We start from the raw sequence: 20,448 nt of genomic DNA on the forward strand, positions 1-20,448 counted from the left end.
AATAGGATAGCGCCACTGGGCCGTCTAATTGTTTAACTGACAAATCCTCAACCAAATAGAAGACCAAAAGAGAGGGCGGATGTTTATTTTTCAGCCAATGGAAAGTGGACAAGCTCACACGCCGAGAGACAGGTAGGAAACAGGATCGGCGTTGTCCAATAGGAATCGAAGGGGCGGTGTGCGAGTGACTGACTGCCAGATGCTCCAATCAGAGTTGCGGCGTGGGGCGGGGGCTGGACGAAGAAAGCGGGAGATTTGAATCGTGAGTCTGCGGGCAGGGTGCGCGAGGAAGGGGTGGGGGCTGAGCGGAGGTGAGTGGCGGGCGGCTTGTCACAGTTGGGCCTTGGGGCACCCGGCGCAGCGTGAGGCTCCGCGGGGACGGCGGGCACGGGCCGTGCGTGTTTCTGGTCCGTCAAGGGGCATCCTGGGCCTCGTGCCTCCTCGACGCGGTCGCCTGAGCCGCCCGGGAACAGTCCCGGCTGCGCGTGGGGAACCTGGCCCGGCAGGGATGGGGCTTGGCCGGAGCCCTCTTCCCAGGCATGGTGGCGTCTGCCTTCGGGAGGCTTCGTATTATGGAACAGCATCCCGTCGTGTGAGGAGGCCAAATGGGAATACATGGCGTATTCCACTAAATTGTTGCCAGTTGATCTGGCAGGGTATGCCTCCTCCCCTCCTACCAGAGCAGCAGTCTGAGGCCTAGGTTACACGTAATGACAACCCAGAAAATAGGGTGAATTTTGGGTGGCTTTTATATGTGGTTTAGCTGTGGGCTGTAAACCATGAGCACCCCATAGTTCAAAGTGGAACAACACTGTGGGTTCACTTCCCGGGTTGTTTAACAATCCAGAGCTAAACCTTATGTGGAAACCCTGCACTATGAACAGCCTATGATTCAACAATAGTGTGTACTCATGCTCTTCTCCGGGTTGTTACATGCCAACCAGGTCTTACTGTAGCCAGCATGGGAAGGTATATTCTGGCCAATCTTGCCCACAGTAACTTTTCAGTACAACATGGACATCTATTAGTCTTGAGATGGTTGTAAGTTACCTCATTCCAACCCACCCACCTTTGGTTTTTAATGGCATGCTAAGCAGTTTAGAAAGCTGCAACCTGTCAGCTTACTGCAGAGTAATCTAACTGGGTCTTTGATATTTTTCCCATCCTCTCCCCAATGATCTAGAGTAGCGTTCTATGCTGAACATATTCAAAGGTCCAGTACTGGATTTTTTAGCCAAGTTACTTGTCTGTGATCTTCCTCAGTTTGCCTTCTGTGAAATAGTTCCTGGAGAAGAAAATAGTGGTTTGGAGGCAAGTTGCTTTTCTTTTAGCATCATCAGTTAAGCTTCTGAGAAATAGTTATTTTGTAACAAGCTGCACCCACTATGGCAACTATTTTGTGAAAGCACCTACTGCCTATTTATGAAATTCCAAACATGCCTACTGATCCAGAAAGCTGGGGACCCCATTTCTAACTGTTGGCACTTTGACCCTCCTTGGTAAGCAGGTTGAAACACAGTTCGAATCAGCAAATGTATATAGTGAAAGAAATAATGTTACAAATGTACTATGAAGTTAACTGCAACTCAGTGGAATAAAAATATTGTGAAATCAAACACAAGCCGTTGTCACATATTAGCAGAAAACTAAGTTTAAGTTCCTCTTCTTCACTGCCTTAGCTACTCTGTTAATCTGGGACTGTTCTTAGTTGACAACACTGGGATACTTGTGTGGATCTAGTGGTAAAAATCTGGTGGATTTGTACTGGCAGAAATTATTGTGGATGGCAAAGGGATATTAGCCTCCCACTTGGTGGTGTGTCTCCCCCCCCCCCCCTTCCAATTTCTGCTGGCTGGTAATCTAGAAATGCATTTAAGGAGACAGCACCAGAACTGCATTATATCGCCTACCCTTTGAGGCAAAAATCTATCATGAGTAATGTATCTCAGTAGTAGCTGCTGGCATATATTCTGAACTGACAAACTGAGGCAATCTTTGTTCACTCAAAGTTCTGAAATGAAGGCAGTTCTGTGCTGGCTTGACTGACTCTTGGTGCCTTCTTTATTATCGTAAGGCTACATGTAGAGTGATTCTTCTTTCTGCAGAGTGCCTGGCCGGTGGACAAATTGCCCGGAGTAGTTGTCAAGTGCTGCCATGGGGGCTTCTGAGAGCTCCCCAGCAACTCCCACCTGCAAACCTTTGCTTAATAGACATCTGGGACATGTCAGTGACCCACGATCGCCCACGGCGGGGATCTTGAGAACTCCCATAGAGGTATGGAAAGAACCTATGCCTTTCCTTGAAGCCATGAGGTCACTGCAGGTCTTGTGGACCAGCATATGTTCCTCCTCCTTCCCCACCCACTCTTTTTGCATTGATCCGGGGGTCTGACTTTATTCACAGGCTGAGCCAAGCTATTGTTTGTTTGGTTTTTTTCCAGGTAGACAGCTCTCCCCAGGCGACTCCCCTGTCTCTTGGGAAGCAAGATGAATTGGTAGCCAACAACCAAAATCCGAACTGGGACCCTCGCTCCCCAACACCCGGTATCTCACGCACCCCCATGAAAGCTGTGGTGGCTGGTAAGTGGGGATATGGCATTCCCAGCTCAGTCCATTTTGAACGCCGAAGGCTGCAAGATAGGGAACTCCATGACTTTCCCAGGCTTGCCACTGCCTTTGTGCAAATGAGTTCTGAATGTTTGTCAAGGACTCAGAAGACTGCTATTGGCTGCTTTTGCCTTTCAGTCACTGATCCATTGAAGTGAGTAGGCTTTCAGCCCCCCTCCCCTGCACAAAACATACTTTCCCCAAAGGGGTTCATGGGGCCAATTTTGAGTTGTGTGTGTGTCTCAGGGTGTTTTCTAACTTTGAGGAGCCTCTTCTAAAGGTCCTTCTGCTCTCACACCAGCCATTTTATTTTGTTTCTACTCTGATTTTCCAACCCAAGAGCCAGCACACGCAAGATTAATTTAAATTGTAACTTTTTCCTTTCTCCCAGATACATAGCATTGCACTGGAGTGACACCTCCACCCCAGAATCTCAAGCCTTGTTTAGGTAGTTATACCTGTTCCTGTCTCCTTTATCTCATTCTTCCCAACTATAAGCAGTCGGACAGTCAGTTTTTAGGCTGTGTGCCCTTTACTCCCTTGTCCCTAGGAATGTGGGCCTTCCCACTGTAAGTAGAGTAGAGGATGATTTAGTAGTGCTGCTTCATATGTATTAGCGAGTGGGGGCAATTGGATGGACTTTTCATCAGCTGAGTTCCTCTTATGAAGTAGCCGTGACACATAGATTATTTTCGTAGGGCTTCTACCCTCATCTTTTGTTCTACCTCGCACTGCCTCTTACTTGGCTGCTGAATGCACTGTGCTTCTCTATTATTATTAAATTTATTTTACAGCCGCCTGTTAGCAACATGCTAGGCATTGGCCAGGTAGTTCTTTCCTCCAGTTGTTCTTTGTAGAGGTTCTACTCAAGGAAAAAGAATGGACAAGACACCCCCCACCACAAATGTTTCCTGTAGTAGTTTTCTGCCAAAGTACTAACAGCCACAGCCTTCCTGCATATGTCTCATAAATAGCCCAGACAATTTCAGGCATTTCCCAGCAGTAGGGCTAAAATTCATATTTATTTATTAGATTTTCTCATTTAAAGAGTTCAAAGCAGCTTATACCAGTCTCTTCCTCCTGCTCTCAGTCTTATTTTCACAACAACAACCCTGTGAAGTAGGTTGAGCTGAGAGTCTGTGACTGGCCCAAAGTCACCCAGCTTGCTCTATGGCTGAGTGGGGACTAGAACCCAGAATGCCCGAGTCCCAAACCACACACCACATCACACTAGCTCTCTTAGGGGATTATTTCTCTCTAAGATGCAAACAATCATGCCAGGAGAAGCACTGAGCTCTTTCATTCTGGGATTTGCCTCCCTTTCAGATACCATGAACTGTCTAGTGAAGCAGCTCAGTGAAGTTTTTATGCCAGAGAACATGGAGGAAGAGCTGCCTCTTGAAGAGTCTCACCACGAAAGCCAGACCTCTGAAGTCACCTTTGCAACAGAGGAGACCTCAAGGGAGAAAGCTGCTCCTCGGGATACATCCCAGGAAAGTCCCCTAGGGACAGAGGGGGAAAGAAATGAACCACTGCACTCCAGTGTTTCTGTTGTAGCTGCAACAAGACCAGCTCACCTTGCCAGTGTCCTTCATCCTACAGGTGAGCTTGAACTGTCCCAGGCAAGGCCTCTGCCTTCTATGCAAAGGAAAACATGAACAGTGAGGACAGTTTCCTGAGTAAAGAAAGAGAGCCAGATGGGAAAGCATGTCTGTCTATGTATTTGTGGGAGGTAATGTTCCCAGCCAGAACTAGTTGGGGTCTAGGGTGAAAGGAGCTTTAAAATCTAATGCTGGTACCCAGTTGGTGTGCTGTTCACAGACCCCAAGAAAGTACTAACATATGTAAACAGTGCATGTGGGGCAAGTCCCCTTCTTGCTGACCCCCTGGGGCAGGGTTGTATCCAAGAGATCAACATGGAAGAAAACAATGCAAGCTGCATGTTCTTTGGGGCTGCAAGATGTGCCCAATCCTGGCTGCTTGCACCTGATTACATGGAGCAGGGGATTGCATGGAAAGGGGAGAAGGGTGAGCAGATCAGTGATCTTGGGTTGCCATTTCGCTAAGTGCTGTGATTAATCTGTACTCTCTTGTTTCTTTCCAAGGGAGCAAACCAACAAGGCGCAGGGGCAATAACAAAATACTGGCAACATCAATGGGTCCTGGACGTTCTCCCCTTAGCATCCTGCAAGACGACAACTCCCCAAATTCCCTTGCTTCTCACCAGGTGATACGCTGTATGGTGCAGGGAGTCTTCTGTTTCACTGGCTGCAAAGCTAAGTGCTCTCATATACCTTTGCTTTATTTGAGGGGGCTCTTAGCATGTTGACATTTTTCCTTGAAAAGCTGCAGATGATACAGTTGGATTCAGAATAGGTAGGACAGATTGGTTGGTTGGTGCCTTTCCATCATATTTGTTCTACCTGTTATCAAGCTTCTGCACCCTGCCTGCTTTGTTTGACTGTTTCAGTGCTCGCTTAACAGATCTTGACTCGTGGTGTGCATGAAGTATTTTCATAATGTTCAGGGGCATGTGCTAGTTTGGTGCTGGAAATGTGCCACTGGCTTTTACTTAGTAGCAAGCTTTGCCTCGTTTATGTACCAGTTCTGTGCAAAGGTGCCTGTATTAAGTTCTTGTGGCATTCGAAGCTAAGAGTGTCTTGGCTTTTGCCTGGCTAAAGACCTATTGCATTTACTTACTGAATTCTTCTTTATTACACCCTTCCTCCAAGGAGCTTTGGGCAGTGTGCTGTCACACTGCCAGCCTTCCTGAGCAGTGTAGGAAGCTGTTTCTGTAGCTCAGGGCCCTTTAGATGATACACTACACTTCCCATCATCCCTCAGCACGGACTAGGGCTGATGAGGCTGGAGGCCAATATATCTGGTGTCACAAGTTGTCCTGCAGAGGTGCAGGTGCAGGGAGGGAGGTGGGAGAGCAGCTGCATTCTGGGGTCCCCTCAGGTGTTGCTACTGCCAAGGAGCTAGAGAAATGAAATGGTATTGCTGGAAGAGGAAACTGGGACACCAAGGAAATGGCTGAGCCGCGGACAGAAACTTTTCACCATGGTGCACCTGGGTTCCGTGAAAGCAAAGCCCAGTTGCTTTTAAATGGAAGACAACTCATTTCTATGGCAGAAAGTTAAACCACTGCTGTGAAAGACAGAGTAAGGACAAGGTCTGCTCCATGCCTTGCCTCTTTGCAAGCAAGAAGAGGCACTTCTTGTCATACGAGAGAGATCTCTGAGTGCAGAGGTGATTCTTTTCTATTCAAGCAGTTCATTGCTTCTATTGGGCATTCCACTGGTTGGCAGGAAAAATTGGCCCTCTGCTCATGCTGGGGTCACTTGGGAGAAGGGTAAATTTGCCAAATGCCCCAACTGAAGTCCTTCTTCATAAAGGTCAGTGAGTTCTAAGGCAGGCAGTAAGAAACATCAGTGTGGTGTGGATAACATTTCCCCTGGTCCCATCCAGACACTAGTCTGCCTGGTCTGTTCCTGCAAAGCGCTAGGGAGACACTGTGTGCATGGTCACACAAAGTGTTACTCTTTAATCGTGACCTCTTCTCGATGAGCATTTTTCTGGTAAGAGCATGATTAAAACTTGTAAAATCCTCTCTCCACTTTTGACTGTCCAGGACTGACTGAGGTCCCCCAGGTGAAGCAGTGAATTACTTTGCTTTCCCTCCGCCTGACATGGCAATTTTCTTCTCTCTCCAGATTAAGCGGTGTCCATCGGTGGCAGATGACCAAGCAGAGCGCAAAGAGGGAGGGTTGAGTGCTGGACGCAGCAAAGCAGGCAGCTATAACTGGAATTCCTTAAATAAGGAGAATCAACAGCGTCATGTGGTGGAATACTAGTCTCCTTCAGGTGTTTCATGGCCTCTGGCAAGCTGGTTTTGAAGGCTCAAGTGTTGGGGATGCAGTGGCGGCAGCACGGGCTTGGACTTCCTGGAAGTTATTTCCTTCTTGCCACATCTGTCCTAGGCAGGAGAGAGATATGCTCTTATATTTTTCTCTCATCTGTAGTTCTCATATCTTTTATCATGTACAGATCCCTGGATGTAGCTGTTTTCAGAGATGTATTCACTACTACCAGATTTCTGTGTCTGGAAAATAAAGGTTACTTTAGAATGAGACAGTGACTTTCCATGGTGTCTTGCAAACTTAAGGTGGGTCAGTGACCTGTATGCCAGCTCTTCTGTGGGTTATCTCTAGGGCAGGGGTCCTCAAACCTTTTCACCAGGGGGCCAGATGAAAGGTGCTGGGCGCGGGTCAGAAAGGTGGTGCCAGAGGGGTGCGCGGGCCGGCAAGGGGGTGGGTGCGCACACAAGGTGAGGTGAGGCGGGCACATGAGGCACTGGCTTGCTTGCTTGGAGATCGTTTTCTCCCAGCAAGCAAACCACTGCCTCCCCGTGTGCAGGGCGAGGTGGGCGGTGGTGGACGCGTGGCTGGGCGTGGACATGCCCGGTAGGTCCAAATGGGCACGGCGGGCCGGATAAATGGGCCTGGCGGGCCGGATCCAGCTCCCGGGCCATAGTTTGAGGACCCATCCGCTAGGACAAGCCTGGGGAGTTGTAGTCCTTTGTAGAAATTAGTACTGGATTTTGAAGTGCAGCGGGAGAGCACAATAGTCTAAAACCTGTGGGACATGCTGCTGGTGTATAAGCCATGCAAGTTATATACCAGCAGTATGCTGCGCTTATTGAAGCAGGGCTTGCTGCTTAGAAGATATGCATAGGAGTGCAGGGCTCTTCCTTAATATTGCAAGAGGACAGCATATGGGGAACGCACTGCGCACACGCACCAAGGCCGACACTCGGTCCCCAGCATCTTGTGTACCAGGACATGGGAAGAATTTCTGCGGAGGCCTCGGGCAGTCATTTTCAGCCAGCAGCAACAATTGGCTCAGTAAACTGATGGTTTGAGGCAGGCATCATGCTGGTCTGGCATCCCCTGTGGGTCTCCTCAGGCAATATAAGGAATCGTATCTTTCATGGTATTTGTAGTAATGGGGGTCATGCATTGCGCATGATTGCAAGGGGAGTTACGTGAGTTGGAGGCAGAGGACTATCGTGTTGTCAGCACCATTCCCTGAACAACAATGACCATATACCTTGCCAGTCACTTAAATCATCAAGTAAAAATTGAACACTGCCTTCAAATGCACTTTTTCTATGGAAATCTCAAGTGTATCAATACCATATTCTTGATACTCTGAACCAGTTTCTTGAGACACGTCTTTGCCTCCTGCTATGCAGAGAAATCCTGGAGCGGATGAATTGCTTCTAGTACAAAGGAGGTATTCAAACCATTTTTATTCTTCCCCAGACTCATGCTGTGCTCATTATCAGACTTAGAGGTATTGTTCATGTTTTGTGGCTTGGTTCTTTTAAGGACTTCACACCCATGCAGTCACAAAGATTCACTTTTGGTGTATTTTGGGAAGCACAGTGTATTTCCTTTGTAGAGCAGGAAGAAAAGATATGGGGGTGCCTCTCATACAAATTGTTGGTCACAAGTGGACAAAAATAGCAGGGAAGATGGGGTACTTTTACTGCCTATGGGCCATTGTTTCACACCTCTCTGAACTATGAATCAAGAAGTAACCACTCCCATTGTGCCTTATAATATAGGTGGGACTACTAACTATGCTTTAGGCCCCAGCCCACTGCCATCCCAGAATAGAGATGTTACTGACCTATAAAGCAGTCTTGTAAAGACTGCTGAAATAGTAGATCAGTGTAAGTCTTGCACAAAACTTGTCACAGAAGTTAAACTGTGTTTTGATGTGATGTCTGGGTTGACAAGTGATTGCGTGCAATCAGCTGGCAATTTTTTTAACCTAGGGTTTTCAAATGGCTTGTGCTAACAATTCATAGACCACTTTCAGGCACACTTCTGCCTCCAGGGTCTGGTGTAGCATGTAGACAGCTTTAAACTTATGGAATGTCCAAAATAAGCCAGCATGTTTTAACTGATGAGAAAGATATCTTGTGTTATGAAAATGAATCCTTATACCCGCATTCTTGAGTTGCCAAATCTGAAAGAGGTGCTTTCCCCGGAGGTGCTGATTGTGCTATTGCCCTGGCTTATACATGGAATTTTTCCACACAGCCCCATGGTCTCTCACCACTTCTTGCTTTGATTTTTCTTACCACAGTATTAGCTAAGGAGCAAAAGATGGAAAGGATAACACAATACCTTCTAACTGGTAGCACTAGAGATCTCTGTCTGAAAGCGCCCAAGTTCTAGGAACTGGAACTGACCTTTTATTGTCTAACAAATGTAGTACATTTATTTCTTAGAAGTATTTACTGCTTTATAGCAAACAACATGCAATGATGAAGCAGCTGCTAATCACTGCCTTCTCTCATCAAGTGGCAAACTTTATTTGCTCCCAGTAGTTCTAATTTCTGGATGGTGTTGACTGACACGTGGACCTTCAAGGCTGCTGACCAATCATTGCATGAAAAGCTGGGCGCTTGCTGCTAATCTGTGGCTGCTGTTGGAACCCGAGAATCTCCAGTTCTGAAAATGTGGCACTCCTCAGAGCCTGGAGAAAGGGCCAGCACTCCGGTGGAGGGAAGTGTACACAAAGTTGGTGATTTCGGTGCGTTAGTGTGCACAAGGAAGTGGAATGGTGTGAGGTGGAAATGCAAGTGCAGCCTGAGGGGCGTATGGTGCCCATTTGTGTGCTGTGAAGATTTGCGCAGACTGCACGCAGGAGTGCGTTCACCTTCACTGCGCTCTTCTTTCTGGATGAAAGAAATGTGATAAAAGTACAGTAAGCTCTAGTGTCTTCTGAGCCAAAGGAAAAGGGACTGTAATCCTGCCCTGGGAGCTTCTCACCACTCCAGGCAGCATGGGGCACATCCATCTTTTCCGGCTGCTCTCAAAATGCTCTGGGCTGCAGTAAGAGACTTGTCCCTTGTCAGCCTGAGCCCATGAAACCAGCCTCAAATGAAGCGGACTGAGCTGATCCATCTCTTGTGTCACTTTTATTTTGCTTGGGCTATAAAACTCCTGTATGATACAGTTACATCTCAAAGCAGTAGCTTAGGGGCACCTGAAGGAAGACTGCACAGTGCGGGATGGGCAAGGAATTGTGGGAAAGGGGTGACTACTGGCGAACAGTAAACAGGACTACATTAAACATTCCCCGGCTCTGGTGCCCGAAACATGGGCAGCAAACTTCCCCTTAAAACGCATAGATTAAAAGCAGTGAGAGCTAACTGACTTTCCTTCCTTATTTGAGAAAAAAATAAAGATCACTGCAGGGTCCTTTCTATGAAGAACTTCTCAGGAAGGTGTCTGGCCTTGCAGTACAGTGCAAAGCTATTGCTGGGGTGTGTCTGGGAGCCTGATAGGGGAGCAAGTGAGGTAAAAATGAACAAGAACAATTGGGGTAGTGGGCCACCCCCATGGGATACATCAGGTACCGCCCGCATGCCTCTGATTCACTGACCTTAGCAAAGTATTTGGGGGTGGGCAGTGGGCCACTCTGTGGCTTCAAGGGAAGAAAGCTGGGAGGGCTCGGTGGCTGCCTCACGGAAGGGCATCCTTGGCGCCAACACGATAAGAGCCCCTGAGCCCATGGAAGGGCAAGAAGGAGTTTGGGAAAACTGGCTTGTGTGGACCCTTTCCCTGAGCTGCTCCTTTAGGTAGGGAAGTCTTGTGAATTGAGAAGTCTGCACAGAACTTGCAGAAGTGTCAGTCACACTCAGTAAATGACAGGGCTGGGGTGGGCTCCCCACAATTTCCCTTCTCTGCAGTTCATCTTCAGTTCCAGATTTTCAGGAAGCTGTCCCAGGAACCAGTGGAAACGGCCATGCCGTCTGCAGTTACTCCCAAGCAGCTCACCCTGTTGTCATGACCAGACAGGATTCCTGCAAGAGAAGGAAAGAAACACCATCATGCTCAATCATGATGTCCTTTCATGCATGGACAAGCTCTCAGACAGAAGGCTCACGGAGGAATGGGGATATTTTGTCCTCAACATTGGAGGAGAGTCGTTTGGTTTCTGAACTTGCTCTTCTAGAAAAGCCATGGCCTTGCTTCCCTCAGAGGACAAATGTTCCCTGGCTGGAGGGAAGCCAGCAAAGCAAAAGCATTAGAGCTCAGTCCACATACCCACACGCTCTGCTTTTAGCGAATCCCAGATGTTGCAGTTGAAGTCATCGTATCCAGCCAAAAGGAGGCGCCCACTGCGGGAGAATGCGACTGAGGTAATTCCACAGATGATGCTTTCGTGAGAGTAGACAATGAGCTCCTGGTCTGCCCGGAGGTCAAAGAGCCGGCAGGTGGCATCATCAGAGCCAGTGCAGATGGCCTCGCCATTGGGGAAGAACTGGGCCAAAGCAAGACAAACAAACACCTGTCTCATCAGTTCTGTTCTCTTCTTCATAGCCCTCCTGACAGTTATTTCAGCCATAGTTTTATCCAAAGTTTAGTGTTTTTTTATCCCCCCCCCCCCCGGCCCACTTTTCTCTGAGCTTTAGACTCAGCCACCCTCTATCCTGGTGACGGTTCCTGGCCAACCAAGGAAACATACCGAGATGGCATTGATATCAGACTCGTGTCCTGAGAATGTCTGGCGGCAAGATCCCTCTCGGACATCCCACAGCTTAGCAGTGGCATCACAGGCTCCAGAGATGAAAAGCTTGAAGTCTGGTGAAACAGCCAAGCTCATGCAGTCTCCAGTGTGACCGACAAACACCGTCTTCTGCTGTCCTGTCTCAATGTCCCAGAGGGCACTGAGGGGGGAAGAAGAAGGGGCTTGTTAGGCAAGGGCCATCTCAGACAGACTAGGGATACTGCTGCATTTACAGCCTACCTTTCCTCAAAACAGAGTTCTGCAAACAACAATATACTAAAAGCTAATATAACGGTGCAAACACTTAAAAAATAAAAAGGGAAATATGTAGAAATTACATTGGACATTTGTAATTCAATTGCCTTGAAAAGTCAATCCCACTCTCCTAACCTCCAAAGCTGTACCCATCAAGTATCTCAGCTGCTGGCAAAGGGTTGTTCAGCATTCTTCTCTCCAGTCTCAGAAGAGCAGATCTTGCCAGGACTGACAACTTATATGCTGGGCACAGCGGTAGATGGGAAGGTGCAGCCAAGATGCACCCTCCTAGGAGGACTATGCCAAAATTTCTGTGGCTCATACCAGTTTCACAACTTGTGTGGAACCGGGTTGTGGGGCAGGCCGTTCTGCCTGAGCTTCATGCATGTATCATGTTCAGGGTTGCCGGGTTCCATTGCCCCAGACTCCAGGACTCAAGGGGACCCACTTGGGTTCCTGGCAGGTTTGTTTATTTATTTAGAGTTTTTGTATGCCGTCCCATTGCATAATGCCTCGGGATGCCTTACATAAACAAACAAACATAATACAAAAAGACAGATTATACAGATTAAAAGGTTGGGACAGGGGATACCTAAGGAGGTGGAGCATACTGGAACTTCATGGGTTAGGGTTGATACAACCCAGCACTGGAGTAGAAGAGGGTTTATGGACAATAAGCTAGTATCTAGGCTACTTTTTTCCAGGATTAACACCCCTGCCTTTTTGCTGTGTTTACCAACACACCAAGTGCCTCTGTGTGGTTATCATGGTTTGCTTTTTTACATGAACTACCCAACAAATAATCAAGCAATTCCTACTTTATTGCAGTTTCCATTCTCCCCTCTCAGTCCTCCTGTTGTTGGCATGTATCCTATCAGTCACTGCCTGAAATTCAATCCCAAGGTGCATTGCTCCCTGCCTATGTAGACTGCCTCTTCCTTATTGGTCCACACATAGAGGCTGGATGGCTGGAATCACTCCTGCAGTTACCACTCTTTTCCAAGGACTCTGTGGTAGTTGCATAGAAAGACCATGGAAACCATGATTCAGAGGACATGGCAGGCTACAGTAGTACAAAGAAACCACCGAGCAAACCATTATCATGGTTTCTAAGATCACATTTACCATGGAGAAATACAACAACTGGGTCCAGACAACACAACAGAACAACAATGGTAAAAACAAACCAAACCAAAACCCACCACAGCTTGTTGTGTTGCCTAAACTCAGTAGCTTCACATGTTTGTCTTACGGGAGTAGATTCTTCTAGAAGCAGTGAGCAAAAACATATGATGGAACTTTGTATATAGGAAGTTTGTACCCTACCTATGATCTTGTGGTGCTCGGCAGCTCACACACAGGTAGCTAGTCCTACTTACCATGTCGTGTCCCCAGAACTGGTCACAATGTTATTGTCGTCAAGGAATCGACAGCAGGAGAGATAGCCTTCAGGGAAGGGATAACAGAATGTGAAAACCTTTAAAAGGAAGACTGGGGCATTGATTTATGTATTTAGACAGATTTGTGTGTTCTGATTTAGAAAGTTGCAGACAGATCATTTTGTTTTGTACCAAGATATCCTGAATTCTTCAACCTGTATAAATTCTGCAGGTTATAAAAATAAGCACGATTTTCTGCATAATTTTGAAATTTGTACTCAGTAACTGTAGTGCATCCTGCCTCCTTCATGGGGAGAAATGAGATCTGCACAGTAGACCACTGGAAATAATATTCAGCAACTTCTCTGGCTTCTGCAATTTTACGGTTAGCTGGGAATCCCAGGAAGCTGAATTCTGCACTGAGATTCTACTCCTCCTCTGCCTGTGTCAGAGAGGAGCATACACATGGCAAATGCAAGGAAAGGTTACCTGTATGGGCTGAGAGTTCCCGGCTCACTTTCACATTCCCTTCACGACTCTTGAGGTTGTAGATGGAGCACATGTTGTCAAGCCCTCCACAGGCCACAAAATTCCCCGATGGGGCATAGGCACAGGTCATGACCCAGGAGGAGCGGAGCGGGATGGCATGAACCTGGGACCAGAGGACAGGGTAGAAACCCAGAGTGAGTTTGGGATTCCTGAGAGAAACATTGATCACCTGTTGCAGGAGGGGCTTCAGCAACAGCAGTGCAGGCTCAGGAATGAAATGTTAGCAACTGCTAGGAAAGCACCTGCTTTTTCATTCCGATGCTTCTACCTGCTTCTCCATCCCTTACCTTGTTGGTTGTGTATGTGTCCCACACAATGAGCTTCCCATCTTGTGAGGCACTGACCATAAGCCTGCGGGAGAGGACCAGAGGCGAGTTAGTGCAGGGCATATAAAGCCAACACTAAAAAGAAAAATACTATACAGTACAATGAAAGCAAAACAAAACACCAAACAGCACAAGAAAAATATTAAGTATATAAAGAAAACATGGAATCTAAAGTGCTTGGAAGAAAATGAAGATTTTGCCAAACCCTGGAAAGTTTAAGGGTCTATGCCCCAGGTGAGTCTGCTTGAAGAGGGCGTTCCATAAATGGGGGGCCACAGTTGAGAAGGCCCTCTCTCAGGTAGCAGCTTCCTAACTTCCTTTGGACTAGCCACATATGGGAGGAAATGCTCCTTTTGATCAGGGATACACAGCTGAGGTGCACAACCCTCTGCTGCCCCTGGAGCATCAGTGCTCTCCATATGGAGAAAGTCCCGATGAAAGAGGCAGGGGAAAGGATGTCAGTGGGAAGGGCTTCCTGACACAGCCCTGGTCCCACCATCCTCCCCCCCCCCCCCGCATTGGTCAGAGGAAGCAATTTGGCCCCTGGATGACTATAGGTCTTCCATCTGTAATAGAAATATGTATAACAAACCTACCTTATTTCAATGGACACGAGGACTCAAATTAGGAAAGTATGAGTTGCCCCAAAGTGTATCGCTACTAATTAAAAGTCCCCTCCCATCTCGTCATATGCTGAGCTGTAGAAGAATACCACACGAAATGATCAAGAGCTGACCAGTATGCTCTTGTCTTGCTTTCAGTTTTAATTTTGCACTCACAGTTAACTTGCAGGCACCATCACTGACAGATCACCCATTCTGCCTATAAACATGTGCAGAAAGAGCAAATGAAACTTTCAGCACCAGAAGGATCTCGGCCTGCAAGACTCTGCATACCAGAGGTAAGAAGAGCCCCTGGCTGCCTAGTCTGCCCCCATGGCTGGCTTCAACACTATCAAGGAAGGAGTTACAAAAGAAGTAGAAGAGGCAGCATGGTGGTGCCCTGGGGAGGTTCCCAGCCCCATCTTCGTGGCATCACTTACTTGGAATCTGTGGACCAGTGACAAGCATAGATCTTGGCCAGGTGCCCACGCAGGGTTCTCCGTGTACGCATCTGGATACGTCCCACCACTTCAATCCCAGAGACGAGCTGCATAAAAAAGGGCTTTTAGCTCCCGCCATCAAAGGTTGCGGTGGGTGAACAGAAAGAACACCCATGTCTGTCAGGTGGTTTGGGAAATCCCATTCTTCCCTTGGGAGCTATGCTAAATTCTTTCTCTCAAAAAAATTAAAAATGCAACCAGATCGGGTAATTTATTACCAGCCCTTCTTACCTGGGCAAGTGTAGTGTCCGCACAAGCTTTTCGAGCGTCCTACAATGGAAAGCGAGAGAAATGGTGTGAAATTACGGGCAAAGAAAAGAAGGCAGCAGGGATGGAGACCTTCTTTGTGGAAAATGGGCCCTGACTTCTCTGGCCCTGAGGCCACCCCCCTCTTGCTTCGTCCCCTTGAAAAGGCAGGTCAAACAGATGGACTCAGAGCCAAATACTTGATCGTGTTGCATCCTGTCCTTCCTCCAAGGAGCTCTGGTGACTTATCCTCACAACAGCGCTGTGAAGTAGGTTAGACTGAGCATGTGCGATTGGCTCAAACTCTTCAGTCAACACCTAGAATGGATCAAGTTTTGCATACAGTCTTGCAAATGTTGGACTTTCTCTTCTACACCACACCATCAATTTTTGTGGTCATGGGCTTTAGGACACTGGAGTAAGCAACAAAACCCAACATAAAATTTTTAAAAACTAAAGCACTTTTTGTGATAAAAATAGTTCTTAAATGTTATCCTATTCCTTAAGTCGTCCTAATAAAACTGTTTATATCTTTAAAAATAGGTATGGTGCAGACCACATATCAGCCATCCCAGTTCTTGTGGACAGATTGACCAGAACATTAAGATGTGGGCAGGTTTACGTCTTACGTAACAGTTGGGTGGAAATGCATGTTTTCCATTGCATCTTCTGTTAGTAAAAGTGGGAAGATGACTATTCAGAGAAGGAGCATGTTGTATCCCTGCGGAAGCCAAGCCATTGCCAAGTTGCAGCCCTGCAAATCACTCCTCTTGCAGAATGCTAAGTGGAAAGGCACCAAGAGACCTCTTCTAATTCTAATCCTGGTCCAGAATTCTCTGTTCTTATTTATTTATTTTTCAATTTATATCCTGCCTTTTTCCTACAAAGGGCTCAAGGCAGCTTACATCATTCTCCTCCTCCATCTTATCCCCACAACAACACCCCTGTGAGGTAGGTTGGGCTGAGAGCCTGTGACTGGCCCAAAGTCACCCAGGTGGCTCCATGGCTGAGCGGGGACTCGAACCCGGGTCGTCTGAGTCCCAGTCCCATGCTCTTAACCACTACGCCACACTGGCTCTCTCTCTTTGGTGCAAGTACACTATTTGGTACTTGCACCAAATAATTCAAGGGAGGGAACAAGTACCCCTTCAATTGCTTTAAAATTATCACAGGCTTATAGTAGATATATAGCCTGACTGTTTCATTCTTTGGCAGTATATTTCATCTTGCAGTACAATTGTGTAGGTATCATGGCTTCTACATCAAGATTCTCAACCAATACATTTCATTCCATTCCAAGATTGCAACCATCCAGATATCATGGCTTCAACATCTAGTCAACTCTTTCCTTCCCCAACTCCTGCTTTTGTAATATCTTGCCTGATGAAGAGATCTAAAGATCTTGAAAGCTTGCACGGTTTTTTGCAATCTTACAATTACGCTAAACTTTTGGTTAACAGAATACAGCTATTACACTAGCAGTGATTTTGAAACAGTTTAATGTTAACTTTCAAGAAGCAATTTCTGGAAAGTTAATCAAAAGTACAATGCTAGTAAAGTCAGAGCCCAAGATGATGATGACAAGCTTTAACATGCTATATAGTTATAAGCCTTTGGGTAACACTCTATGGTGTGCCAGTAATACAATTCTCCAAGGTACAGATGGGGAGGGTGAGAGAAAGCGTCCTGCTAGAGGTGAGGATGCCAACTCAGTTTGTAGTTCGGCTGCTGGTTGCCCCAACAGAGATGGGCCAAGAGCTCAAGCCGGGCAGGTTCTGTTGTGCCCAGCATTACCTCAATCTGCTTCTTCAGCTGCTCAGTCTCCTGCTTCATCTGTTCTATTTCACCCATCTTGATGACTAGCTCTGGGCCTCCCACTTGGGGTCACCGGGGTTCTGTAGCAATCCAAAGAGAAAGAGAGCAACCATGAGATTCCAGCTCTTTCATGTCTTCAGTATGTCTAGATGCCTGGATCTCAAGAATTAGTTTAATAATTTACAGCAGGCTGCACCACAGGTATTGAATAGAAGAGACGTGACAGAAGATTACAGCAAACCTAGGCCCAGACCAACAGAAACCTCTGTCCCCCACCACACCACCCTGCTGCAGATCAGGGAGGAAAGCTCACTCGGCAAAATACGGAGCAAGCAAGGAAGCGCCTGAGGATGCTGGTGCACCTTTTGCGGTGCTGCCAGCCACCCTCATGTCTTCCAATGCATGTTGGATGCTCAAGAAGCAAGCTGGTTCAAACAGGTAAGTGGGCTACATGATTCAGCTGCAGGGCGTATGACCAGATATGACAACGGACTGGCTCACTATGTGTTTCTAGCATCTGCCAGGATACAGCGAAAGGAATCCATCTAAAAGCAGCCAGAAGAAGCAGCATTTCCAGGGGAAGATTGCTCAGATGTATTTCTGGGCAGGCAGCAAATTCCCTGGTGGCCACCTCTGCAAGATGAGGCATTTCCTGCACACTGTTTGCAGGTTCTTTACATGAAGTCATTCTCCTCCTAGGGCCTCACCCATATTTCCCAGCCATTTTTGCAACGTTTTTTTCGAGCGAGGATGATTCTGTATTTTTGTGGACGCTAAGGAGGCCTACTAGAATTTCCATACCGCAGCGCCATCTTGTGTTCTGAAGTGGAATTGTACAGAAATTGTACAGATACACAAAGAGAAGAGTCCACCCCTGGGGGGAGGGCGGAGCTTGGCTAAAAGGACATTCTTTCTCCAGCAAAGAAAGCAAAGGTCACCTCAGTAAAGCACTGGGTTAAATGTTGCATGCAGAGAAGCCCATCGACTGCATCTCTTGTGTGCTGTGCATGTTTAAGCTGGTGTGAGCAGAAAACTGGATGAGTCGTACATGTGGAATGGCCAGATTCCATAGGGACTGAGAGCACATTTTTAAAATGTAAACAGTGACAGAGCAAGTGGCTTGAAAAGGATAAGGTCTCATGGCAAAACAGAGGGCAGAGGCTCTTACGGAAATTGTGGAAATCCTTGTCCATGTTCACTTACAAAACCACATACAAAACTGGTACATAAATATGTGGTAAATCTGGAATTAAAGGGTACAAAGCATACACAATAGGTGTAATCTGGTCAAACAAAACTGAAGTACTGTTGAGTTCAATGGACAAATTAAGATGATGGTTAATGCTTCCTAACTGAAGTGAACTGTAAGTTAAAGGGCTTGCCTTTAACTGAATTGGATCCACATTAGTCAAATTCTGAAATGCCAGTCTGAGCTCCATTCCTAATATTTTTGAATGTTTGCATATTTAAAGGGGTTGTCAAACTTGCCAGCACTTTGATCTATTATAGTCTATTAAAGCCTGTTCCAATTCTTTTTTCCCCTTTTGTTAAATCGAAACATATAAATGCATATATAATCTGTCTTAAGCACTGGAAATAGTGCAGGGTTTCATACGTATACATTTGCTACTGAATCTATTTTATATTGTTTTGACATTTTTGCACTTGGTAATAGTTCCAGCTCATATAAATGGGAAGGACATAATAAATACACTCAGAGTGAAATGTGGCCCATGTTCCACAGCAATGCAGCGTGAAAGGTGAGCCACATTTGCAGTCCATCACTCTGTAACCTTCTCCTCCTCCCACCGCTTCAGTCCCTCTTCCTGCACACTCAGGCAGTATCAGTTTTTATACTTCCCTTCAATCTGATTTTTGTAGATCAAGCTCCTAGTAAACTGGCAAACTTATTCCCATCACTGCACTTGACCGCATTGCTAAAATGGCAGAGCAGAAAGGGATTCCCAGACCCATCATTTTAAATAAGTTCTTTGCTTTATTAAAACATAGACAACAATATACATCCAGGCATTATAAATGGAATAGCACTATAATCTGTAATGCTATAAGAAAAAATATTATAGCATTCTAAAGTGCTGTGTCCCTTTAGTGCTACATTAAACACACACACACCCCTTCTAGTAATCACTGTTAACCCCCTTGCTTAAGTAGGCAATGACCGGAAGCTGGATTTTCCCATTTGATATATATGTGTGTGTGTGGCATTATACAGGTACAGCACTATAAATCTCTAATTTAAGTGCTGTTTGCTATATTAATATTTTTCAATATAGACAAGATTCTGTATTACTTAAAATTACCATTTTTTAAAATTAACCAGGTAGTGCAGGGTTCATCATCATGGTACCTGAGGAAGCCACTTTGTTTTCCTTGCCTTCTTGGGTGCCCATTGAGGAGCTCTACTCCTCCTAACTTTTATTTAGAAAATATTTTCGTATGTTCTGAGTAGCAGCTGGGACAGGTTCTGAGTGCCATGGAAAGCTCTAGCTTCTGCCCGCTTAACTTCCTTGTTCTTTGCACTGGCCATGCCCACTATGCCATGCCAAGCATATTACGGTTGGGCCCAGGTCACGTTCCCATATGTCCAGATGTTGAGCTGTGATAGATTTAGGCTCATCTGCCCAATAGGATGCTACCCATGTTGCACCCGTGCCTCTCAAGCAAGATGGGAAAGTAGTACCACCATGCAGGGTTTGGGATGGATGCACAGTGTGGAGTGTCAACAGCAATTGTGGTTGTCAAGGAAGAGGAATGGTTGATTACCGCTAGCAGCTTGTCTGTTTGGAAGTGTGCCAAGGCTGGCACTTGTATACGATAAACTGGAAGGAAGGAAGGAGATGGCTGAAAGCTGAACTCACAGCTTCGCCCTCTGCTGACAGTTAAGAAATATTCGTTTTTATATTTTGATATCACAGGAAGGAAGACTAGAAGTTAGTCTTGGTGAGTTTGGGTTTGCCTGTTATCAGAAATGACCCCATCTGAAGAAATCCTTCATTAACTTGGTACAGGGTTTCAAAAACATCTAAGCTTCTAGGGTTGTCTTCCAGTATGAATGAAGATCTTGTGGGCTGTGGCACTTCAATATCCTCACAACCATGTTCAGCACCTCCCTTCCTTGCACCCTTCCGGCACTGCCACTAGTCAAATGCATGGATCAGGTAGGAAAGCTTTTTTTGGCAGAGCAAATGTTCAGAAACAGGTGGGAGTTGAGGGCTGGCAAATGGAAGAGCAGGCAGTGGGATAGTATTTTTTTTTTTAATTTAAGAATATTTTTCAGTCAGGGCCAAACTTCATTCTGCAGGATTCATATAACCGAGGCCTCTCCAGTTCTTCCAGATTTACAGACTGTAAAGGTGTTTAGCATTGACTTTGTTTAATTTCACAACTGTAGATTTAAAGAAACTCAGGGCAGATATAGACAGTCATTTAAAGCAGAAGCGCACAAGCATCTATCTAAGCTACAGATGTGTAATACTTCCTGAACGCTTGGAAAGGTGATATAGAAGATCAGACTCCACTAGGGTGACAGTGTGGCACAAATATCCATTTCCGCTCTC

At 46.3% G+C, this 20,448-nt stretch overlaps 2 protein-coding genes across 2 annotated transcripts; one reads left to right on the plus strand and one right to left on the minus strand.

Moving 5' to 3' along the window:
- The first annotated feature begins 63 nt into the window (after positions 1 to 63).
- On the plus strand, positions 64 to 6,663 carry CDCA3 (cell division cycle associated 3). The gene is made up of 6 exons (XM_044449662.1): positions 64 to 132; positions 2,106 to 2,274; positions 2,441 to 2,579; positions 3,933 to 4,208; positions 4,712 to 4,833; positions 6,323 to 6,663. Exons 2-6 carry the CDS (start codon positions 2,155 to 2,157, stop codon positions 6,461 to 6,463), a joined length of 798 nt encoding a protein of 265 aa, XP_044305597.1. The 5' UTR covers positions 64 to 132; positions 2,106 to 2,154; the 3' UTR covers positions 6,464 to 6,663.
- A 3,661-nt stretch (positions 6,664 to 10,324) lies between these two features.
- GNB3 (G protein subunit beta 3) lies at positions 10,325 to 16,943 on the minus strand. The gene is made up of 9 exons (XM_044449661.1): positions 16,850 to 16,943; positions 15,041 to 15,079; positions 14,750 to 14,856; positions 13,669 to 13,732; positions 13,322 to 13,484; positions 12,833 to 12,899; positions 11,157 to 11,358; positions 10,736 to 10,952; positions 10,325 to 10,491 (listed from the first exon to the last, which is right to left on the minus strand). Exons 1-9 carry the CDS (start codon positions 16,904 to 16,906, stop codon positions 10,385 to 10,387), a joined length of 1,023 nt encoding a protein of 340 aa, XP_044305596.1. The 5' UTR covers positions 16,907 to 16,943; the 3' UTR covers positions 10,325 to 10,384.
- Between the last annotated feature and the right edge of the window lie 3,505 nt (positions 16,944 to 20,448).

The sequence above is a fragment of the Varanus komodoensis genome, unplaced genomic scaffold (genome assembly GCF_004798865.1).
Source record: "Varanus komodoensis strain SLA01 unplaced genomic scaffold, ASM479886v1 scaffold60, whole genome shotgun sequence".
NCBI lineage: Eukaryota > Metazoa > Chordata > Lepidosauria > Squamata > Varanidae > Varanus > Varanus komodoensis.